Source organism: Gloeophyllum trabeum (assembly GCF_000344685.1).
Source record: "Gloeophyllum trabeum ATCC 11539 unplaced genomic scaffold GLOTRscaffold_00017, whole genome shotgun sequence".
NCBI lineage: Eukaryota > Fungi > Basidiomycota > Agaricomycetes > Gloeophyllales > Gloeophyllaceae > Gloeophyllum > Gloeophyllum trabeum.
In genome coordinates, this window is record NW_006920426.1 from 668,208 (window position 1) to 691,648 (window position 23,441).

Consider the following 23,441-nt stretch of genomic DNA (forward strand, 5'->3'; position numbering starts at 1 on the left):
TCCCCGGGGGTGTTGTGATGGCGTTTATTAGCCTATAAAATTTCAATCTCCCAGCTCACAATATGCATCATCAAGGATGTAAGCTTGAAAAGTGAATGCTATGTGCTATGTCCTACATCACACTACATCTTGCACAACAGCCCCAGAGAGGGGAACTACTGATGATTCGAGTCGCGGCTCAATTCGACGACTCGCAAAAGCCCTGTAGGGCGCGAAACGCGGACTTGCGCAAATTTACGAAAGTGAAGACCACCAGCGATGCACATGATCGCTGACTCAGCATGATTCCATCAATTGCTATTTTTACAGCCTGTCCTAAAAGGCGACACGTTGTGCCGGCCTTGTTATCCCCCAAAAGAGGACCCCTGAAAATACCGATAGATGCCGGTGCAGGACTTGATTTGTCATGTCCAGACTTTTTTTGGCAGCCCCCCGCCTTTATGTCCGGATAAAATACCGGCATCGGCCAAGGTTGGATCCATGTCCGGACTATTGCCCCGCCCTCTAGGAAACAGCAAAAATCACCCGTTGTAGTCCACAAGTCATTCTAGACACTAGATACAAGGGTGTATGTATGAAAACCTGAAATGTGCATAGTCTGAGGTAGAAAATTCAATAGACAACGGAAGAGCCTTTGGGCTTGAGATCTCCAGCATGCAAAGGAAAGACATGGCAGGCAAATGAGTGATTCGGCAGGCATTGACCATTGCCAGGGTCTGAGAGACAGCGCGAAATACCTGCCCATTGATATGCACTGACACACAACAATCACCAAGGACCAAAAGTAATAAACCCAAACCCCGTGATATGGGTGAAGGTGGTCCGAGACAACTGAGGGGTATTTAATAGTTCGAGGGGGAAAGGAGGAGTAAGACACCGTAGGGTAGTCCATAGGAAGACCTAGAAAAATAAACCAAACACTTTGATACCTGAAACAAACGCTAGTTGATGCTCCAGAGTATTTATCTCCAAAGAGTCGCAATCAAAGTCGCAAGCAATGACACCTGTCGTAGGATTGCGCTTGCGTGGGTAGAAATTGCTAGAGAGACTTGGTTAATTTTATTTTGCTATGTAGTACCCACCGGAGATAATTAAACCGACGGCGGAGATAAATCACTTGACGAGTCAGGCCTATTGGCAAAGCTAGGATCGGTTATAGTTCGCTAAGTTCGACGCTTTCGAACTTCGAGGGTCGCTGAGATCGTAACGCTAATTCTCTGAGATGGTGAAGTGCAAAACTTGTTTTTCTGTATGCTACTTTGTACAATTTATACTACAGGAATGGCTTTGTGACCGTCTGGAGATAAATAACAAATAAACGCCGCTACCCACACTTGCCGCCGTTATACCATACACCATTTGACTCTCTTGCACTCCCACTTGCTCGTCCCAGCCCCTAGAGGTCGCCTCGACGCTCCGCCACCTGATCCAAGCGGTCCCATCACTCCGTGCGATGCGCCAGTCACGTGCTAATTACCTCCGGCCACTTGCTGACTGATGCTGGCCTCATGGTAACTCGTATGCATCCGCACCTTCGGTAGTTTGCTGGAAACGAGAGGGAGTGAGTGTTGGAGGTTGGGCATGAGGACGACACCCCTCGATAGAAGTATCCGCGGGCCCCGGAGCTAATTCATCTAGAAGTCACATTGGTTAAGTTACTCCGGAGCTCCTGTCCACGGAGATAAATTGCGGAATGGGTCCGTGTACACCTCGAGGATGCTAGGAAGTCCGGAGCTAAATAGAGCAATTCTTTAGAGCCCATAGAAGCCTGGAGGTGTGTGAGTGCTGTGTCAAATAAGCTCCGTGGGGCTTGTACGATGTGCTGAGTCCGCGTTTTCGGGGGTCAGACGATCCTGAGGCTTATCACCGTTCATGGCTTCATAGCCCTGGACGGCGAGATACGATACCACCGCGATATTGGAGGCATCCGGCACCCAGCTGTGTCTTCCATATGTGCCTCCGGATTTCAGCGTGATACTCAAAACTGTATAATTCCGTGCAAATAAGGGGTACCCGAGGGTTCACGACCACAGGACAGGCATGTCTATCCTTTTTCGGTGAGAAATACCATACCGGGTAATGATAATGTATAGCCGCGACGAAGTGGCAGGCTGCTGACCATGTCCGGACTACAACCGGCCTCACTGCTGGGGTGCCGTTGGTGTCCGGACTAAAAAACCGGGTTGGCCGGCTGAGACCCCTACTTACGTCCGGACTGGCTCCGGCGTCCCTCGCCCGAGGCGCTTTTTTTGTCCGGACTGCCTCCGGCATCTATCGGTATTTTCAGGGGTCCTCCCAAAAGTCGAGTGAGCGCGAGTGATTGCCGCGGTGGCGCGAGATCCATGCGGGAGCTGGCTCTGCAGGTGCGAGCGTATTTCAGTATCAGAAATTCCTGCTGATACTTTCGCGGGTCACTTTCCAATCAAGAACTGTAGATATGGGTACTGTTAACACTTCTCCAAGATCAGATTGATTATTTCCACCCTTGAGTTCATTCTTTGAGCCGATTATTGTAACTTTTAGGTCATTATTCATGGGGAACTCATATCTTCACACACAGGGCAGATAAAAGGAATCCAACTCCGGAGAATTTATGCCCACCATGTTATGTACAGAATTTATGTTTACATCCAGGTGCAGGGAAGGCATGCTGGAGTGCTGATACGTCGACGAGAGAGGTGTACAATGGGAGCACTATATGGCCCGCTGTAGACTCGCGACCAGTCCTGTACGCAATGCACACGCCTTCCTTTTTTGGTTTCGGAGTGATGGAAGGCGTGAGCTTCGCAGTGTAGCGAGTAGTACGAGCGGAGCTTGAATTGCGAAGTGGCTGGTATCGAGCCTAGGCCCGCTGAGGTCTTGCGCATCAACACAGCCACCACTTCCCGGTCCATGAAGCAAGCACGTACAAACACGGGAACTTGGCAGGGATTGCCCACCTCCACTGGCATTCGGGGGTCCTACGACATATCGGACACGCATGGCTGCAGTCAACATGTCAGCTGCGAGCCGGTGCCGCCATCAAAGCATTCGCATTACAATTGTCCGTTAGCTCAGCCCGTACTGCCATGGAATCGACTACAGATAGGAAGAAACATGTGACTACAGCGCATCGGTTGTACGCATTCCAGAGTCACAGACTATCCATGGAACCAAAAGGGACCGAGCAATGCTCACTTATCGGTGACGCCCAAGGTGGCCCACCACAAGGGCATTGAATACTCAATATTCAATCTTCGTCCACAGGGCGTCGATCGGCGACGAATCCGGACAGCCACTGGCCGCCGCCGTGAATGAAATATCCGTCGTGCCAGATTTTCCCATTGTCTCCTAGCCTCCAGTGGTGCTTCTGTGTATAGCATCGCATGGTGATCTCTGCGTCCTCTAACTGCGCCACCTGGGTCCCCTTGCCAAGCCTGATTCTCGATTCAAGCATTAATTGAATATCCCAATACCCGGCATACCCGCCTAGCCAATATATCTTCAGCGATTCTAGCTTTTTAAGAAGACAGTCATTTCTTCCGGGTTTGAACGTCAGGCGTTTGATGATATCTGCCCGAAATGCATCGGTAATTCCGCATATTTCGAGACGCCGCAAGTCCGGTAATGATTCGAAAAACCTGAGGAGATGCTCTTCCTCGCTTTCGAAGGGCTCTGAGCCATATTGATCCACGATAAGCTCCTCGAGCATACATCCATCCCGGGGAATCATCTTGATCAGATCAGGGTAAAGCATCACACATCCACACAGCTTCAATCGGCGCAAGGAGGGAGCAAAAAGCCACGCAACGAAGAATGAGAAGTCACAATAGCTTCCCGGCGCGTCGACTTCAATGGTATGCAGCTTCTCGTAGCGGGGCCGTGGCCGGTCGACACGACGAAGCCAGGGCAGAACATCTTCCTCAATAAGCTGAGCCATGGTAACTCGTAAGACGTGGAGGTTGGTGCACTCCGCAAGCATGGCCATGTATGGTACAAAGGCCTCACTGCCAATGTCGAGAACGAGCTCCGTGATACCCGACCAGCTGAACGACTTCACATTGAAGTCGGAGGTGATGCTTTCCAAACGGATTAGTTGCATACGCGGAGCAGTGGAACATAACGAGACGTCCCTCAGCGTCGGATCGAAGCCCCTGTCGCAAGGAAGGAGCCGTACGGTCTCTAGCTGGGGAAACGACCCGTGGATCAGCGCGGATATCACGTGTGCGGGGGCCTTGACTTGGAGGTGCTGGCAGCGGTGCAGATTGTCTTTGAGAAAATTGAGGCATCTCATGTTCAGTTTGTTCGTACTGCCCCATGATAGGTCGACAGATAAGCTGAGGGGTACCGCTCTAGCACGAGAAATCCAGGTCTTCATGAGGAGTTCCTTAGCCTTCGACTTCCCGGGTCGGATCCCCGTCAAGCGGAAGCGACTCCAGAGGTACGGCGTATTTTCTGCCACCTGTTTCCACCGGCTGGACACCCCTGCGAGACGCAAGGTGTCACGCCATTTGATCTCGCCATGGAAATACCAGTTGTGACGGGCAAAATTGAAGTGAGGAAGAGCTATTATCATAATCTCCGCAAGGAGTTCCACCGGTATCCTGTCTATCGGAGCTGCGTGGTGACGAGTGAACCAGTTGAAGCTGGCCATTCGAAGAGTAAGAGCTTACGTGGTTCAGGGGCAGACCCGGCATTTGATACTTTCTTGTTTCTTCCGCTCCGCCGCAGCGTCGACGTCAATGTAGTCTGAGAAGACGAGACACTTCCAATGACAGCTCCTCCAGTTGTTCGACAGTGTTGTGCTGTAGATCGTCATTTGTATCCTCGCGATAGAGCAGGAGTCGAACATATGCGCGTACCTCCTGCCGATTCCATTCCGCTGATCAGCGGGCTGTCCGTCATGTTTTAAAAAGGGTGCTGCAAGAAATATATGATTTGGCGCAGAACAGGAGTGCCGCTTTCCCGAGAAGTGGAAAGTTCAAGGTCAACAAGCTCATGCGACAGCCACACCGAACTTGAGCCACAGATGAACTTTCCCAGGATCCCGTGTTTTTCCGGCCCGAGCGCATACCGCATCGTTTCGTCTGCCCAGGCAGTGAATATTATTTCGTGATAGTGGGAATACAATATATCGGTGCACCGTCGTTGCACGGAACTCTGTTAAGGTTGACTCCGAGTCAAGAGCGGTGTTTCATGGCGACCGAAAGGGGCGACTTTGAGCTTCGAGTCTTCTCTGTCCGGACAGCGTATACTATAGACTACATGGGAGTTACCCTCATAACCGTCACCTCCCCATTCGTTGCCACATCTACGCTCTATCCCTCAGCTCACTGCGCAAAGCACGTTCGGACTAAGCAAAGATCCAAGTCAAATTTAGAGGCAGATAACGTCGAACTGTTAATATGGGATGAATCGCCATTCATCGGTGTCACCCACCGCAGCCGGCATTATACTCGATCTTCATCAATAGGACGGGGGCCAATGGCGAATCTCGACAGCCACTGGCCGCCGCCGTGAGTGAAGTAACCATCGTGCCAGAGGTTCCCATCTTTTCGTAAGTCCCACGTATGTTTCTCCGTGTAGCACCGCATTGTGATCCATGCAGACTTTAACCGCGTCACCTGGGCTGTCTTCGTGCCGAAACCAACTTTGATTCTTGATTCAAGCATCATTTTAATAGGCCAATAATTGGCCTACCCGCCAAGACCACGGATGTTCATTGTTTCGAGCTTTGACAGAAGGTAGTCACCGCAAGGTCGTCCAGGTTTGAATGTCAGGTGTTTGATGATATCGGCGCGAAATGCATCGGTAACTCCATCTATGTCCAGAATCCGCAGGTGTGGTAAGGATTCGAAGAACTGTCTCAGATTCTCCTCCTCGATTTCGAATGGCCCTGGCGCATAGTGATCCACGACGAGCTCCTCGAGCTTGCAGCCATCCCTCGGAATCATATCAAAGAGATAAGGGTGAAGCATGAAGGCCCCACACAGCTTGAACCGGCGCAAAGCAGGAAGGAAGAGCCACCAGGTGAATAAGGAAAAGTCGCTGTAGCTGCCCGGCGCCTGGACTTCAGATGTTCATAGCGGCGCCTTGGCCCGTCGTTGTCATCAAACCAGGGCTTCGCATCTTCCTCCGCGAGGTTTTTCATGGTCAGTCGCAGGATGTGAAGGCTGGTACATTCGGAAATTACAGTCTTCGAAGCCATAAGAGCGACACCCGGGACATCAAGAACGAGCTCTGTGACACACGACCAGTCCAAGGGCTTGACGTTGAAGCCGGAGTTGATCATGTTCAAATGGATGCGTCGTATCCCCGGGGCAGCGGAGGACAACGAAAGGCCCTGAAGCTCGAGTGTGTCGTCTCCGCGGGTAAGAAGTCGCACGGTCTCCAGGTACGGGGAAGACCCGCTCATAAGCGTGGATATCGCGTCCGCAGAGGCCTGGGTCTCAAGGTGCCTGCAGCGGTTCAGATTCTCTGATGATATTGAAGCAGTTTACGTCCAGGCCCTTATCGCTGCCCCATGACAGGTCAATGGACATGCTGAGAGGTGCGGCTCTAGCACGAGAGAGCCACGTCTTCAATAGAGGTCTTTCCGCTTTGATTCCTTGGAGCCGGACGGGATCCCCGTTAAGTGAATGAATCTCCAGATGTATGGCGTATTTTCGGCCACCTGTTTCCACCCGCGGGATACTCCAGCGAGACGCAAGGTAACACGCCCCTTAACTTTACCAAGGGAGTACCAGTTGCCGCGTTCAAAGAAGTCGTATGGAGGAAGCGCCAGAATCATGATCTCCGACAGAAGCTCCACAGGTGTCCTATCGATGAAATCTAAATGGTTCCAAATTATTGATATGAAGTGACTCGTTTTTGATAGCGAGACATTACCTGCCAGTGGTCCCGAGGGGTGACGCGCTTGTGATCCTCTCTTTTTCCTTCCACGCCGCGGCCAAGTCAACCCCGAAGTATTCTCAAGAGAGATGGAAGCGCCGATGTCAGCTCCTGCAGTTGTTCTATCTTCTTTTCCTGAAATTGTCATTCGAATCCTCGCGGCAGAGCAAGAGTCTAACCTATGCGCGTCCCTCCTGCTGATTCCACTCCACTGACCATAACGTACAATTGAAAGAGTGCTACGAGAGACAGAAGGCTGGGCCGCGAGGATGAATGTGGTTTTCGGGAACAATGGAGAGTGCAAGTTCGACAACTTGAACAGGTACGTTCCATGCACCGAATTTCCACTGAACACGGTGCCGGCGCAGGCCTCTTTTTTCCGCCTGCAGCCCAGCTGTGGCGTCGAAAGACGGACGCCGTTCCGTCTGCCCTGTTGACTGGAACGAAGATGCCAAGGTCTTCGCTTCTCTCCGCTCCCGTCATCAGCGCAAAGTCGACAGAAGTAAGTCGTCACTCTTTCTCCCGGCGGATCGTTTCGCTTCCCCGCGATATCGTCTGGGCGAGTGGGGAATACGTGTCTGGTGGATTTCCGCCGCGAGCGAGCTTGTACTTGCTGGTGGCATTGTTCGCACACGGACGCGCGGTTGACTGGAGCGGAGAAGCGAAGTTACGGGTCTTCGATTCTCTCCGCTCCCCATCACCGGGGACAAACGCGACTGTGTCGATGTAAGTAACTCGTTATTCTTTTTTTCTGGCGGGTCGTTTCGCTTAGCGGGGAATACTTGTCCGGTGGGACATGAACAGGAGCTCGCAGCAGCAGCGGTAGGTCGGCCGCGATGCCAAATGCGCGTCCGAGTCACCGCTCAGGATGACGAAAGCGCGGACATTCGCGCGCGCTATCCTCGGACTTGGGGATCCAGGCAATGTTCGCTCACGGTGCCGCTCAAGTGCGGCAGCCACACCGAACTTGAGCCACAGATGGACCTTTCCCAGGATCCCGGGCTTTTCCGGCCCCGTGTGTGCAGGGCTGGGCACTACTCGGAATACAATGTATGGGTGCACCGCGTCTTCCGTCCTAGCATCTGACGTCGCGCAGAACAATGTAAGAGTTGACGCAAGAGCGGTGTTTTCATGGCACCGAATCGAAGCTCTCGACTTCGAGGCTCATTTTGTCCGAACAGGGTACGCTATGGGCTGCATACAAGCTACCCTCGTCCTCGTCCACCGCGAGTCATTGCCACATTCACGCCGCTGCCCGCAGCTCGGCGAACAGCACGCTGTCCTTCTCCTCCCCTTCCTCCCCCCGCAGCGCGCCTTCCGCAGGTAGTCCGACACCACGAATGCGAGATCTGCATGCGCATGCGCATCAGTACGCCCCTGCTATTTATCCTGACACGACGGAGGGGAGGGTGAAGCGACGGAGACGCACCGAGACTCTGCTCGAAGTTCAGCCGCGGGTCGCAGAACGTCTGGTACCGCAAGCTCAGCTGCTCCTCCCGCAGGCCCATACTCCCACCCAGGCACTCGGTGACGGAGAAGCCCTCTTCGTCGAGCTCGCCGGTGAATTCGAGAGAGACGCCTTGGGGTTCGGTGTCAGCCAGGGCCAGTCGGTCAGTGTCAGGGGAAGGAAGGAAGTGAGAAGGAAGAAGGAGGGGGAAGGGGAGCGGGGAAAGAGTGGGAGGGAAGGGAGGCGATGAGGCGAAGAGCTCGCCGTGAGCTCCGCGAGGATCGTCCCGAAGTGGTGCGTCTTGATCCCGGTGGGGGTCGTCTGCGTGCTGGCGTGTCCGCGGTGTCAGCAGGGGTGGTCTCAGCCAGGGCGATGTGGTGGGGGGGGGGAGTGGTAGGGGTGGGAGTGGTAGGGGGGAGGGGGAGGGGAGTGGGAGTGGTAGGGATGGGATGGGTGGAGATGGGAAAGGCGAGGAGAAAGAAAGAAGGGAATGGAACAACGCACTTTCCGTGCATCGGATCGCACACCCACGCTACGGGGTGCCCGGACGCGCGCACGGCGCGGATGTGCGTCGGGAGGTGCTCCGCAACCTGTGTGCATTCATTCATTCATCCTCATACATTTAGCGTTGTGCCTCTTCTGATGAACCAACTCGGGATGGGAGGGGGGGCATGCGAAGGGAGAAGACGAAAGGGACGTACCTTCCCCGCGCCGTACCGCGTGATCAGCGTGACCCGTTGGTCCTCATGACTGTGACCAGACATTAATTTGATGGGATGTTTCAAGGTGTCACAGATGTGGTAGGTCATCAGCAGTGTCGCTTGTGGTGGAAGCAGTCTGGCTAGAGATCATTTTTGACCATGGTGGTATCCGAACTGGTGCTCCGGGAGGCTTTTGCATCAGGAAAATGGCAATGGACTTGTCGGCGGGGAGCAGGCCTATGGGTCTTATTTCAGACTTTCCAGCTATCTACAGTCTCCTTAGGTGCCCTATAAGGAGGGATAAAGCAAAATAGGCCCACTCAACTCTTATTCAGGCTTATTTCCAAAGAAAGTACATTGTAAGGGCCAAAAAGGAGTTTGCTGTTTTCCCGATGTGACTGGGATTGAACCCAACACTGGGGTCCCTCAAGGTCCATTTTGACTGGGACCTGTATCCGACCTACCTAGATATTGTCAGGGGCCCTCCCCCAGTCACTGACATGCCGGAGCAGCGAAGGGGCATGGTTGTTTCTTCCAGATAATATACACCTGCAACTACTGGCTATTTACCCTGCATGATGAAACTCGAACCACACGACGTATCGGACTCGCATGGCTGCAGTCAACATATGAGCTATAAACAACGTCGCTCGCCTGCGCTTGAAAGTTTACATGTGAGCCGCAATCCGAGCTGCAATTAAAACCTTTACATTTCAATCATCTGTTCGCTCAGCCCGTACTGCCTGTCACTCGAATGAAGCTATGCCGCGGTCAAAGAAAGATGCGATCACAGCACATCGGTTGTATACATTCCAGAGCCAAAGAATATCCAGGGAATCAAAAGGGACCATACGGATCGTGCATGACGGAATCAACCTCGCGGATGGGTTCCCCGCCGTCCCGTATAGACCAGCGATGCAGTCCAACCTGGGCGTATTGCAGTCGTGTGGGGGGTGCCTCCCCACCCATGTTGCTCCTAGAAGCGAGCATCGCTTCGACCAGTTGAGGATAGCAATTCGGGGTGACATGGATTGCCAGCGATTCCAGTTTTGGGAGCACATACTCCTGAACGTCTAGGGGCTGGCCCGCTGTGAACGTCATTCGCTCGACGACATTCTTGTCGAACTCCCAGACCGCACCCCATTTGCCGCCCATCTCCAGGATCCGTAGGTCCGGCATCGCTCGGAACACCTTCAATAACTCCTGACCCGTCGTAAACCAGTCATTCCCGAGATAGTAGGCGAGCTGGCAGCCGTCCCGGGAGATCATGCTCACGATATCCGAATAAAATTCTATGTTTCCCACCACTCTGAGGTGACGCAAGGCAGGGAGGAAGACCCAGTCGGTAAAGAAACTAAAATCCACCCCCATGGCGTCGAGTTCGACTTCAAGGGTATGCAGCTTCTCGTAGCGGGGCCCTGGGTGTGCCTGACCCCACCAAGTCTCCATATACTCATGAGTAAGGCCGTTCAGCGTTAACTTCAGACTCAGCAGATTACGGGACTCCGCTAGCATGGCCATGCATGGAATAAATGCCACCCCGGGCCCGGCAATAGTGAGGTGCTCAAGGGATGACCAGTTGAATGAGTTCACATTGAAGTCGGCGCCGATGCCTGATAGATAGACACATCGTATTTGCGGGGCGGCGGCAAACGGGGCGTCATGTCCGTCCCGATCTATATAGTCAAGGCGTACGGTGTCCAGATATGGCATAGGCACGTCAGGAAGCGAAGATATCATATGGGATGGTGCAATAATGGAGATCTGTCTGCAACGGTGCAGATTTATTTTGACGAGATCGAAAAATGCCATTGCTTGTCCTGTCTCCGGGAAAAACCGCAACCAAGGCATATAACAGATGCAGAGCGGGGCCGATTTGGAACGGATTACCCAAGTCTTCATCCTCGAATAGGCCACAGCATCCGTATCAGGTGACACAGACAAATTCATACCAGCGTATATTTTGAGGAAACACCACAGTTCGGGTGTGTTCTCAGCCACCTCCTTCCACCTGCGGGACACACGAGCGAGCCGCAACGTATCTCGGAAACGGGGCCATTTCGGATCCGCGAAGCCGATATGCGGGAGAGACAGACACATTACATCTGAGAGGAGCTCTGCGGGTAGCTGGTCGATGGGAGCTGCGCGATTTCAGTCAATGTCATACCACTAAGCGCTAACCTGCAGATAATGATTCACCCGGGACGTGTCCTACTGACTGGTCCAATGGTCTCAGTATCACAGTTCCATCCCCATTTCCAGCATCGCGATTATCATGATCATATGCTTTCAAGTGTGAATTCGCTTCAACGCTTCTCGCTAGCGGAGAACAAGGTAAGCACATGCGTACCTGCGGTTGCGACTCTCCCCGTATCCTCCTCCATGACATATACCAGCAGGAATAATGTAAATGTAAATGTAGAACGGAGAACGGTATGTGAACGCTTGAGTCGAGCGACAGCCGCAGCTTCGCCGACAGCTCAGCTTTCCCACGCTCTCTCGCCAGCGATATCGTCAATTGTCATGCTAAGTAGGATGCATGTCCTCAGACTTCCAGTCCTCCTCCCCCTTGCTCCTTCGTCGCCAGGTGGTCTAACACGCTGAATGCCAGATCCACACGCACCCAAAGTACATCAGCCTTCTCACGCGTACGTTCTCTGCCGAAAATCGCAGGAAAGAAACCCTCCGAGTCACTGCTCGAGATTTTTTGCCGTGCATTTGGAGTACCGGAAGATCTGAGTCGAGTCCAGCAGATAACGATGTATTGCTCAGGCTTGCTTGTTTCGTTTGATTCATGACCTCGCAGTATCACACATATGTAATGTCAACTTAGAGCATTGCTCTCGGACAATAAGCGTAGACTTAAAAAAAAAGTTGCATTGATAATATGGGACGGACAACGCTAATTTATTGACGCCAAAGGTGACCAACCACAGCCCGCATTCAATATTTCAATGTTCGTCAACAGGGCGTCGATCGGCGACGGATCCAGACAGCCACTGTCCGCCGCCGTGAATGAAACATCCGTCGTGCCAGACCTCCTCCTAGCCGCCAGTGGTGCTTCTCTGTACAGCGTTGCATAGTTATTTCTGCGTCCTGTCGCTGCGCCACCTTAGCCCCTCGCCAACCTTGACTCTTGATTCAAGCATAGGAGGGAGCAAAGAGCCACGCAACAGAGAACGAGAAATCACTATAGCATCCTGGCACGTCCACTTGAACGGTATGCAGCATCTCGGAGCGGGGCCGTGGACTGTCGACACGACGAAGCCAGGGCAGCACATCTTCCTCAACAAGCTGATCCATGGTAACTCGGAGTGTGATGCACTCCGCCAACAGGCCATGTATGGTACAGAGGCCTCACTGCCAATGCCGAGAATGAGCGCCGCGATACCCGACCAGCCGAATGACTTGACACCGAATTCGGAGGTGATCCTTTCCGAACTAACTAGTTGCATACGCGGAGCAATGGAGCAGAAAGCCTGAGAGACATCCCTCAACGTCGGACGGAGGCCACTGTCGCAAGGGAGCAGACGTACGGTCTCCAACTGGGGAAACGACCCGCGCATCAGCCCAGATATCACATGTGCGGGGGGCCGTGGCTTGAAGATGCTAGCACTGGCAGCGGTGCAGATTGTGTATGACAAAATTGAAGCATTGAATATTCAGCTCTGTCCCGTACTGCTCCATGACAGGTCGAGTGATAAGCTGAGGGGTACCGCTCTAGCACGAGAAATCCAGGTCTTCATCAGCAGTTCCTCAGCCTTCGACTTCCCCGGCCAGACCCTCGTCAAGCGGAAGCGACTCCAGAGGTACGGCGTATTTTCTGCCACCTGTTTCCACCGGCTGGACACCCCAGCAAGATGTGAGGCATCACGCCATTTGATCTTGCGATGGAAATACCAGTGGCATCCGGCAAAATTGAAGAGAGGAAGAGATAGTATCATGATCTCCGCAAGGAGTTCCACAGGTAGCCTGTCAATGGGAGCTGCGTAACGGCGAGTCAACCAGTGAAAAGGGGCCATTCGAAAATCCCTGGTGCAGGGGGAGGCCGGGCATTCTGTACTTTCTTGTTTATTCCGCTCGGCCGCAGCTTCGACGTCAATGTAGTCTGAGGAGAGGAGACACTTACAATGAAAGCGCTGCCCCTTCGGCGGGCGGTCCGCCATGCACAGCTGCAAAAGTGCTGCGATAAATAGACGAGTCGCCGGAGAACAGAACTACGGCTCTCGCTGCCGCTCGCGAGAAGTGGAAAGTCCAATTGCAAGGTCAACAAAGCCAGCCACACCGAACTTGTGCGCCACAAACGAACTTTCCCAGGTATCCCCTGCTTTTCCGGCCCGGGCGCATTTTTCGGGTTGAACGTCCCGCGTCTTCCGTCTGCGCAGGCAGCGTAACGCCATACTATCATTTTGGGGGTTCTGTCAAGATCTCGGAAAACAGCCTGCCACAGGCCCGCTCCTTGGACAATCATTTTACTTTCAGTCAGGCATCATAATAAACCCTCCTAAGTACCATCTGCGCAAATAACCACCTCAATTGACTGGGCAAAGAATAATAGAGAGAGATGCCGGTGACGGACCCACAGTCGCAGGTAGTTCTGTCAAAGCGTCACACGCGAGTCACAGTAAGGAATCCGCGCCAATTTCGTCACGCATTTGTCACACCCAGGACCCTTGCACTTCTGTCAAACATACGATAGGAGCAGTTGGAATTGCTTTAACACCAATCGGGTGGGTGAACCATGTTTAGCTATACATAATACAGTGTTCCCCAGTGAGCCGATATTTTCCGGAAGACTGTAGGCCCAGAGATCTAATACATCAGGCCTGTTTCTCATGATTACACTGGGCTGTTTGGACAGTATTCGTCCTCCCATTCAACAATGGTAGAAGATATGACAGTTCTGACTTCACAGGCGTTCTCTACGGGTTACAATTCACCTATGTACCAATCCGCTAAGTCACCCGTTACATATTTGTTGAGATTTCGGAGTTCTGTCAAAAATCTGACTTTGACAGAACCCCCAAAATGATAGTAGTAGTGAGTAGTGTACTGGTACCCGAACTACGATATGCGGGTGCACCGCCTTATGCCCCAGCAGCACATGACGCACAAAACTACTACGCAAGAGTCGACTCCAGCGTTGCGTCTCGCGCATTCTGCAGAGGCTCGTTGATTTGTCCGCACAGCGCACGATACAGGGTACACCCCCCCGCCCCCCCGCCCCCCCGCCCCCCCGCCCGCCTCACGCGCGCAGCTCGGCGAAGAGCACGCTGTCCGTCTCCTCTCCCGCCTGCCCGCCGCGGCGCTCCTTCCGCAGGTAGTCCGACACCGCGAACGCGAGATCTGCATCCACCGCGTCAGTATTCTCCTCTGCCCATCATGAATAGAAGAATTGAAGGGGACGGGAGATGAGGGAAGGAGAAGGGACGGAGGGAGGCGCGGAGAAGGCGCGGAGGAAGACACCACGCACCGAGGCTCTGCTCAAAGTTCAGCCGCGGGTCGCAGAACGTCTGGTACCGCAAGCTCAGCTGCTCCTCCCGCAGACCCATGCTGCCCCCCAGGCACTCGGTGACGGAGAAGCCCTCCTCGTTGAGCTCGCCCGTGAATTCGAGGGAGACGCCTGCGGAGAGGGCGGTGAGCCGTGAATTTGGGGTACTGTCAGGAAGGGAGGGACGAGCGCGGGAAGGGAGGGACGAGCGCGGGGAAGGAAGGGACGAGCACGGGAAGGAAGGGACGAGCACGGGGAAGGCGCAGAGGGAAGAAGAGCGGAGGGAGAGACGCACCCTGCAGCCGCTGCCCGCACTCGGCGTGGATCCGGAAGCTCGCCGTGAGCTCTGCGAGGATCGTCCCGAAGTGGCGCGTCTTGATCCCGGCGGGGGTCGTCTGCGTGCTGGCGTGTGCGCGGTGTCAGCCGGGGCGAAGTGTGGGGGGGGTGGAGGGGGAGGGGGAGGGGGAGGGGGCGCGATGGGAGTGGTAGGGATGGGATGGGAAGGGAAGGGTGAGGAGAAGAAGGGATGGGGAGGGGGAGGGGGACAGGGGAGGGGGGAGCGGTAGAGGGAAGGAAAGGGAATGGAAATGGAACAACGCACTTTCCGTGCATCGGATCGCACACCCACGCCACGGGGTGCCCGGACGCGCGCACGGCGCGGATGTGCGTCGGGAGGTGCTCCGCGACCTGTGTGCATTCATTCATCCATTTATCCATTTAGCGTTGTGCCTTTTCCGATGAACCAACTCGGGATGGGAGGGGGGCATGCGAAGGGAGAAACAGGAAACAGGAAATAGGAAATAGGAAATAAGAAAGGGACGCACCTTCCCCGCGCCGTACCGCGTGATCAGCGTGACCCTTCCGGGCTCCTTGTCGGGGTTCAGGACTGCACAAAATGGCACTAGTGTTCAGAAGGGAACGGGGAGGGGGAGGGGAGGGGGACCACGTACTGTCGAGCAGTTCCACGATCTCCGCGCCGCCCATCTACGCGCCGTCAGCGATGGGCGACAAAGCAAGGAGGGGAAGAGGAAGAGGAAAGTGAGAGCACGCGCAGGCGGGGGCGGGGGAAGAAGGTACCCGCGGAAGCGGTCGGGGGAGAAGTGGGGAGTGAGGAGTGAGGAGTGAGGAGAGCGCGACGCACCGACGGCCCGACCTTGACCCCGACCGGGTTGCGCAGCCCGCGGAAGTACTCGACGTGCGCGCCGCGCAGCTGGCGCGTGCGGTCGCCGATCCAGAGAAAGTGCGCGGAGGTGTTGTACGCGTGCGATGGCGTCCCCTCGGCGTTGTCCGTTTGCTCTTGCTCTTGCTTTTCCTTTTGCTTTTGCTTTTCCGTACCTCCCTGCTGGTGGCTGTTGATTTTCGCCGACTATGTGGATGGGGGGGGGGGGTGGGAGTATGGGCGGGACGGCGACGGCGACGGGGAAGAGCGCGCGTGAGCGGCGACGCGACGCGGCGGGAGGAAAGGTATACGCACCCCCGCGCCCTGCGGGAACGCGCGCGTGAGCGCCTCCTCGTACCCGAGCATCAGCCCCTCGTGCGACGTGTAGAAGTCGACCTCGTCGAGCGGCGACGTGGACGCGGACGAGGGCGAGAGCCCGATGACGCGCGAAAAGTCGAGCGCGTCGGAGAGGGCGGCGGTGATCGCGGAGAATTCGGCGCTGGGCGGGGTTAGTAAAGTAGGGACGGGGAGAGAAGGCAGGGAAGGGATGGCGGAGAGCGCGCATATTGGGATTCAGTATATGCGCGCCTGCACACAGTCCCCGGTTCACGCATATACCGAGTACCGCATCCGCGCGAGGGTAGAGGGAAAGGGGACGACAGCAGGCGGCGGGGAGTCAGACAGAGGGAGGCGAAGGGGAGCGCAGACGGAAGGAGTGGCGAGCGGGCCGGACGGGGACTCACCGCAGCTCGGGCGAGCGCACGTGGGCGAGGCTCCACGTGCGCGGGTGGTCGAGGCTGGCGAAGCCGCTGGCGAGGAGGGCGCGGAGGTAGTTGAGCGTGGCGGCGGAGTGGAAGTACGCGGCGAGGAGGCGCTCGGGGTCCGGCGTGCGCTCGGCGGGGTCGAGGCTGTGTTGCAGTCCATATCGGGTTTGTTATTGGGGATGGATGGGAGGGGGGACGTACCCGTTCACGTTGTCCCCGCTGCACCAGACATGCCGCGTCGTGAGCATATACAAACAACGAACAAACGAGAAGGAGAGTGGACGCGCACCGGAAACTAGGCACCTCTTTCTTCACCCCGTCGACGTCGACGAGCTCCGTCGGGCTGGAGCGCGGCTTGGCGTACTGGCCGGCGATGCGGCCGACGCGCACGATGGGGAGGCGGCCGCCCCAGATGAGGATGAGCGAGACGGAGAGGATGAGGCCGAGCTTCGAGGTGAGGTTCGCCTGGGGGCGGGTGAGCGAGGAGAGAGAGGAGGGAAGAGGGACGCACGTGCGTGCACGCGTCGAAGCTCTCCGCGCAGTCGCCCGCGTGCAGGAGGAAGGCCTCGTCGCGCTGCACGGCGGCGACCTGCTCTCTCAGACGTTCGATCTGGGATGGATGAGTGCGATTCACCAGGCCTTAGACAGGACGGACCTCGGAGGGCGTGACGAGCGGCGGGAGGGACTTGATCTTGGCGAGCACTCTGCGGAGGGATGAGAGGCGGGTTGGTGGGAGAGGCGACACTTACTGTTCCAGCTTGGCGTCGTCGGGGTAGGCGACCGCCTGCGCAAAGGGCTTGGTGCGCCACGAGCTCGGCGTCCAGTCAGGCTTGCTCTCGCACATTATTGCGCTGCGCGGGTGTCGGCGACAGCGACGACTTTTTATGTCGAACGGAAGATGGCTGATTGAATCAAGATCCGATGAGATTAGATCTCCAGATCTCATCCGGGTTAGGGTTCCTGTACATCCCCGCCACTCTTCACTTGGTCGACCGCACCGTCTCCTCCGTGCCCAGGCGGGACTCTCCGCCCGTCCTCTGCCACGCGCCCGACTGCCCCTCCATGCTCTCCTGCCACTGTACCCTTCTCCTCCTCCTTCGTAGACCGCCTCCGACGACAATTCGCTCGTACCTCTGGCGATGGAGCGGCTGAGTCGCTCTCCGCAACCGCGACCCGTCGGACTTGCTGGTTTTCTCCAAATGGATCTCGCTTTCTGCGGAAATCGTCTATGCGCCGTCCTGGGTGCGTCATTTATCCGATGCTGGGGGCGCTAAATACCTTCGTCAGCCTTCCCCATTGAGGTGAGCACTCAGCACGCGGCTCACAGCTCGGAGAGAGGCGTGACTGTCTTTGCAACGTCTTCGCCTGGCTGAGGGTGAGCGATCAAGTATGTACCCGTGTTCCTGGGGCACGAAGGAAAAAGATCCACAGTGAGTGCTCACCGCACAGCATACACCTACCCCCTGCCCTGTCTGCGCCTCGTACCGCGCCTTCTGCTAACTGACGGATATGTCAAAAATCGCGGTAAAGGCAGACAAACAGGATTGGTCAGTATCTGACTGCGTGATAGCGAGTCATTGCAACGCAGCTTGTCGGCTCGAAACTTGGCTTGACAAGGACGTCAGCGATGTGGCACTCACTCCAGGAGTCGGGGAAAGTCGATGTGCGGCTCAGATTGCCCGTGTGGCTACAGCGCGAACGTCGACTCTTCTTCTGAATCCACATCTGACACTTTCCGCCTACCTGGCTCTTGTCTGACATTTGACCTTTGGCACTTTGGTACTTCCGCCAGTCTACACCATGGAGAACCCAGAACATGACGCAGCCGAGGCGGTAATTGGCACGCGTATTTGTTGGCATTATTCACCATGTGGCATGTCACAGGATATGAAACACCAGAAGGTCCAGGAGCACGCACTGAAAATGGTGCTGGTAGTGAGATATTGAGGCTTGCGGACGGGAACCACACAGCACCAGGTAGTCGCTGCTTCTCCAAGAATGAGTGGCCTCCAATCGCTGATCAAACGCCACGTAGCGCCGATCGACACCGTACCCGTGGAGCTTGTGTCGGACATTATGAATTTATCTCTTCCTCCGCAGGAGCTCAGGCATCAGGGATGGGAGGGCGGCAGCCCGTGGTCCCATCCGCTGCGCCTTGCCGGCGTGTCCCGGAGGTGGAAAGTGGTGGCGGAGGATACCCCACAACTCTGGTGCTACATCGAAGCGGAGCTGAAGCCATCCACATCCAACGCAATCAAGCACCTGACGAAGCGCTGGATGTCTCGCTCGGGGTCGGCTTCGCTGAGCGTTATTTTCACTGTCTCCCGGCATAGTGAGCGGGAGTCACCTTGCAACGACGTTGAATACATGGTATGCTTCGACTTTCTCCAGACGAACATGCATCGCATCAGAGAACTCGTCCTGCGCGCCCCTGTCTATGTGTTGTCGACACTTCCCAGTGCGCCTCTGCCACGTCTGGAGACCGTGCGTCTTGTTGCTCGGGAACGCGACGACATCCTGGCACTGAAGGAAACGTCTATCTTCGCCGCGGCCCCCAAACTGCGCAATATCTACATCAAGGGGATCAGCCGGGCCCTCGGCGTCAGGTCCTTCAGCTGGTCATCCCTCACAGACCTCCATCTGGAGGTATTGGGTCCCGCGTTGATGCCCTGCGTGGAACTGCTCGCCGCGTGTTACAATCTGCTCTCCCTGACACTGACCATGCAATACCTCACGAGGGAACACACGGCACCCTGGTGCGGTCACCCGCGGCCAAGGCTCCGGTGCGAGAAGCTTCATACTCTGGACGTCGACGCGACGTACAGCTTTACCGACTTTGGGGCGTTCGTTCAATGGCACTTCTTCCCTGCTCTCCGCCGACTTACAGTGGGCCGCTGCATTCTCATTCGGCATATCTTGGGAAATAATCAGACGGGACGGGCTGCGAGCTGGAGGAGCGCGTTATCCGCCCTTCCACTTCTTTTGTGTGCCTGCAGGAGGAGCTCCTGGCGCTCTTCCGGGTGTTGCCGGATTTGCGCATCCTTCAGGTGCGTAGATACAATAAGTGGCTGTTCCTCGAGGACATTGTGAGGCGCATGACCTTCAGCCGTCCGAGGAATATCTTCTCCCGAGACTGGAGGAGATGGAAATACATCGCATCGGGCCTACCTGTGATTAGGAGCTCATCGAAGAGATGATCATATCAAGATGTAAACGTGGAGGAGCAGGTCCTCCGCCGGTGGTACGGCTGGATTACATGGAGGTTACACAGTGTTATATAGTACAGCATCTCAAGTGGCTCACTTCAGACCGAGGAGGACTTGACCGGGACGTTTACCCCGTTGACTACGAGCATTATTGCCTAATGCTCTCTTGATACCTTGAACATCGAACGATCACCCAATCCGTCGACCGGGAGGCGTTCGGGGATTCACAATCGGAAACGACAAAAACTGCACTCACTGACAACCGTGCGCATCACCAGGCGGGCCTCTCCGAAGGACTTCAAGGGTACATTAGCCACTGAAATCTTGTGCAACCCACCAGAAGGACTCACTCTGACAAATGGCAACACCCTCCCCCGGGTCCTGTGAGAGACAGCAACATGTGAAGGAGCATCCAGAAGGACATAGGAAGCTCACGTAAATCGCGGCAAAGCATCCACACTTCGCCGAATGCTTTGTCGGACGATGTTCTTAGGCATGTCTTACAGCTGCATGCGACTTCGGCAGTGCGAAGCTGCTCGATGAGTCGATCGCCAGGGCCGGGCGGTGGTGGAATCGGGTTGGCGAGAGGGCGGCGTGCTCGCGGGACCAGTATATGAGGGGTGTAAAATGGGTTGGCCATCGTGAATCGCGTTGAGGACATGGTGGGCTGGGACTTAGAGACATTTTGAACAGGCTGTAGATATGGCAAACAGCTGAAAGATCTATGTGAGGATAGGACAGCGCCTCCATAGCAGATCGGTAGAGGAGGATAGCTTGTCTATCTGCGGCTGGATAGTTCGTGTAAACATCAGCTCTCACGGCTGTCTGTGCCAATTTTAGACCGACGAGAAGTTCAAATACGCCTGAGAGTAGGCGTAGGGGATACGAAATAGGACAGGTAAGTATATATTAGTTATCTACATGTATCCACCCCGTTGAACAGAAAGCAGAAAACGCAGTGACTACGAGGGTTTATATACACAGAATAACTCCACTATGATATAAGACAAGAGAAATATGAGTCAGAACGAATACCCAAGGCACAAGAATAAGTGGCTAAAGTGAGACGTAACTACGAAAAAGAAAATAAACAAATAATGCCAAATACATATTACAACATTGTACTCATCCCACATGCCGCATTCTCAAATAGGCATATGTTACAATTCATGTAGATACCAAACATAGTATTTTCTATCCCTCTCCGAGACAGTATGTAACAGTATCAGCAGGGGCACCATACTGGCCCTGCCCTAGCTCAGTAGTTGCAAGGGTGCCAGAACACAACTTAGTGCGCATCCAACAGGTGTCACAACATGTCGTATTAGGTAATGACATAAGCAACCGAGAGCCTGGTACCACCTAGACAGCCCAGGTCCCAGGCGTAATTAGGCTGGCTCATCTGACCTCCGGTCAAGCCTAACAAGGCTCAGGACTGCTCGTTGACTGACACCAGCGGTCATACCGGGGCTCGGGGCTATCTTAGTACAAGTAGTATACTATGTAGTAGTACTGTAATACAGAGTGTCGTTTGAAGCTGCCGCCTACGTTGTCGGGCGTCGTCGGCACTTTCCTGGTACTTCAGTGCAGCGCATGGCAATTGAAAGTCTTCCCCAGAGAAAGAGAAACAGCTCGAGGAGCTGTTTCTCGTTTTCTTGCTTGCACTGAGATCCCAAGTCCGATCGCCGTTCAGCATGGACCTCGAAAGGCTTCAGCGCACTTAGAAAATGAGCGAGAAACACTTATTGAGTTCGACTACTGAATCCGATGGCAGTGATAGAAACAATGCACACACCACAAAAAATATAAATAAATACAGTTTTAAGGGTTCAATTCCCGACAAGCAGAGACCTTGCTACAGTCGACTCTCCCTTAACCCATACCTCCAAAAACCCATAACCTCTAATAACCCATACATTTTTGCATCCACCGATTTGGTTCCCAATTAATCATCGCGACAACCCATAACTCTCTGATACCCCATAACCCATACCTTCCTGGAGGGTCCATAACCCATAAATAATCCTATTATTAGCTCAATCAGACCCATATCGACCACCATTTACTACTTCTAAACATTTACTATGGAGTTGTTTGATACTCCGACCCAGAAACTATACCAATATGGCAGTGGGCACCCATACAGTGTCGGTCGCTCAAAACCGACGCCTCAGGCATAGCCGAACGCGTGATGGTATCTCGTCCCGGGCAAAGACTCCAATGGGCCTGAAAACAGGGCCAATCGACTCGGATTGCCCGTAGCTTTCAGGCTATCTGATTACTTTCTCGAAATTCCAATATTTAAAGATTTGACATACCTGAAAAGTGAATTTGAAGCGGAGTTGAGTCGGAGTTACCATATATAGATATACATTGATGGCTGTAATTAGTAATACGCCCTAACCCTAATGCAGTTAGCCCATAATGGGTCTACTACCCCTATGTCAGGTCCCATTCTCATTACACAGTTCTTGATACTCAGAGTGTCAGGTAAGCTTGAGGGCATATGAGCTGACTTGTGGAGATCTAGAATCATCTAATACGCCCTCATACAGCACTATTTCTGGAGTAAGGTCACCCTGAAGGGGCACTGGGACTTCTGTGAGTGAGGATACCTCACCTTTCGATGCTTGTTATACACCATTCAACTCCAGGATCATTCCCTCAGCGAAATCCGCAATATTGAAATTTCCACCCCTAAAAGTGAACGCTTACGTAATCCATCAAAAAATCGAAATTGCAGGATTACGCATATTTTGGCCAGGTTTATGTTTCAAATGTTTTTCTGGAGGTCTACGGCGCCCTAATTAAGGCGCTATGGAGGCGCCGATCCTTAGTCCCAGTCAAAACCGGTGACTATGCCCCCGTCTCCTCCCGTTTGTCACCGTTTCCCACCCTTTTGCAAAGCGGTAAAGGCTGGCAAACACAATCTGCCGGATAATGGCAGTGTCACCTAATGCGGCCGATTGCGAGTGTTTACCCCCGCTGTGCGTAGCATGCAGTACATAGCCATAGACAGACTTCAATGGGTTTCATTGGACCTTGTTGGTATGCTCAAGACTACTGCTAATCAGTACGATGTTGCATTGCTACGGAATGACAGCCTTTACAATACATTACGGCCCATTGTATCCTGATAACCATACTACACCGTACCATCTACCTTTTGTACCAATGCTGCCCAATTGCTCTGGATGGAACCCCATACCACCCAATACCGCCCAATACCTCCCGCTTGCAGTCCCTCCCGCATCCAGTCCATCCCGTCCCCCCTCCCGCGCCCCCTCCCCATCCCCCCCTCCCCATCCCCCGCCATCCCCCTCCCATCCCCCTCTGCTCCCAGTTCTCCCTCCCACCGATCCTCGACGCTCTGAGCAAGAAATCCAAGGCAGATACTGTGTGATATAAGAATCATTACTTACATGAATACAAATGTGTCTCGTGCACATACCTAACCAGGTCCTATGCGTCTTTCTCCTGGTTCCCTACCTTCCGTACTCGGGGCTTCCATGTCCTCTAGAAAAATTCGTCAGCTAATCTCGACTTTGGCACAGTACACTTACACCCGCAGCCTCTGCGGCTTCTTTTCCCTCTTCGTCGGCCTTATCCTGGTAATGCTAATTGCCCCCGCATGTCGCATCAGAGAGTATGCGAGAATACATAGAGGATCTGACCTTTTGTTGATCTTTTGACATGTTCTTCCAGACCGTCGTGAACTGGGAATTTGTGACGTTCCCCACGCGGAATTGCTCCCGTTGAAAGTACTGCCTGAGGCCATAAGAGAGCCAGTAAGTGTGGCAAAG

General features: G+C 54.3%; 6 protein-coding genes across 6 annotated transcripts; 1 reads left to right on the forward strand and 5 right to left on the reverse strand.

Moving 5' to 3' along the window:
• Nucleotides 1-3,229: 3,229 nt before the first annotated feature.
• Nucleotides 3,230-4,633, reverse strand: GLOTRDRAFT_133463 (uncharacterized protein; the record flags this gene model as incomplete). Its single annotated transcript, XM_007872380.1, has 1 exon — nucleotides 3,230-4,633. One exon carries the CDS (start codon nucleotides 4,631-4,633, stop codon nucleotides 3,230-3,232), a length of 1,404 nt encoding a protein of 467 aa, XP_007870571.1.
• A 1,042-nt stretch (nucleotides 4,634-5,675) lies between these two features.
• On the reverse strand, nucleotides 5,676-6,521 carry GLOTRDRAFT_133464 (uncharacterized protein; the record flags this gene model as incomplete). Its single annotated transcript, XM_007872381.1, has 3 exons — nucleotides 5,676-6,033; nucleotides 6,096-6,421; nucleotides 6,480-6,521. 3 exons carry the CDS (start codon nucleotides 6,519-6,521, stop codon nucleotides 5,676-5,678), a joined length of 726 nt encoding a protein of 241 aa, XP_007870572.1.
• Nucleotides 6,522-8,160: 1,639 nt separating this feature from the next.
• Nucleotides 8,161-8,438, reverse strand: GLOTRDRAFT_12609 (uncharacterized protein; the record flags this gene model as incomplete). The annotated part of the gene is made up of 2 exons (XM_007872182.1): nucleotides 8,161-8,219; nucleotides 8,300-8,438. Coding segments are annotated over 2 exons (198 nt in total), but the record flags the coding sequence as incomplete, so codon positions are not given.
• Nucleotides 8,439-9,855: 1,417 nt separating this feature from the next.
• GLOTRDRAFT_133466 (uncharacterized protein) lies at nucleotides 9,856-10,731 on the reverse strand (the record flags this gene model as incomplete). The annotated part of the gene is made up of 1 exon (XM_007872382.1): nucleotides 9,856-10,731. The coding sequence occupies one exon, from the start codon at nucleotides 10,729-10,731 to the stop codon at nucleotides 9,856-9,858; it is 876 nt and encodes a 291-aa protein (XP_007870573.1).
• A 3,520-nt stretch (nucleotides 10,732-14,251) lies between these two features.
• GLOTRDRAFT_81794 (DAHP synthetase) lies at nucleotides 14,252-17,276 on the reverse strand (the record flags this gene model as incomplete). The annotated part of the gene is made up of 14 exons (XM_007872383.1): nucleotides 14,252-14,364; nucleotides 14,492-14,641; nucleotides 14,805-14,911; nucleotides 15,111-15,196; nucleotides 15,334-15,395; nucleotides 15,460-15,493; nucleotides 15,651-15,875; nucleotides 15,984-16,167; nucleotides 16,412-16,576; nucleotides 16,634-16,651; nucleotides 16,722-16,897; nucleotides 16,944-17,042; nucleotides 17,088-17,136; nucleotides 17,182-17,276. 14 exons carry the CDS (start codon nucleotides 17,274-17,276, stop codon nucleotides 14,264-14,266), a joined length of 1,551 nt encoding a protein of 516 aa, XP_007870574.1. The 3' UTR covers nucleotides 14,252-14,263.
• A 1,154-nt stretch (nucleotides 17,277-18,430) lies between these two features.
• Nucleotides 18,431-19,797, forward strand: GLOTRDRAFT_133468 (uncharacterized protein; the record flags this gene model as incomplete). Its single annotated transcript, XM_007872384.1, has 3 exons — nucleotides 18,431-19,318; nucleotides 19,429-19,479; nucleotides 19,741-19,797. 3 exons carry the CDS (start codon nucleotides 18,431-18,433, stop codon nucleotides 19,795-19,797), a joined length of 996 nt encoding a protein of 331 aa, XP_007870575.1.
• Nucleotides 19,798-23,441: the final 3,644 nt, after the last annotated feature.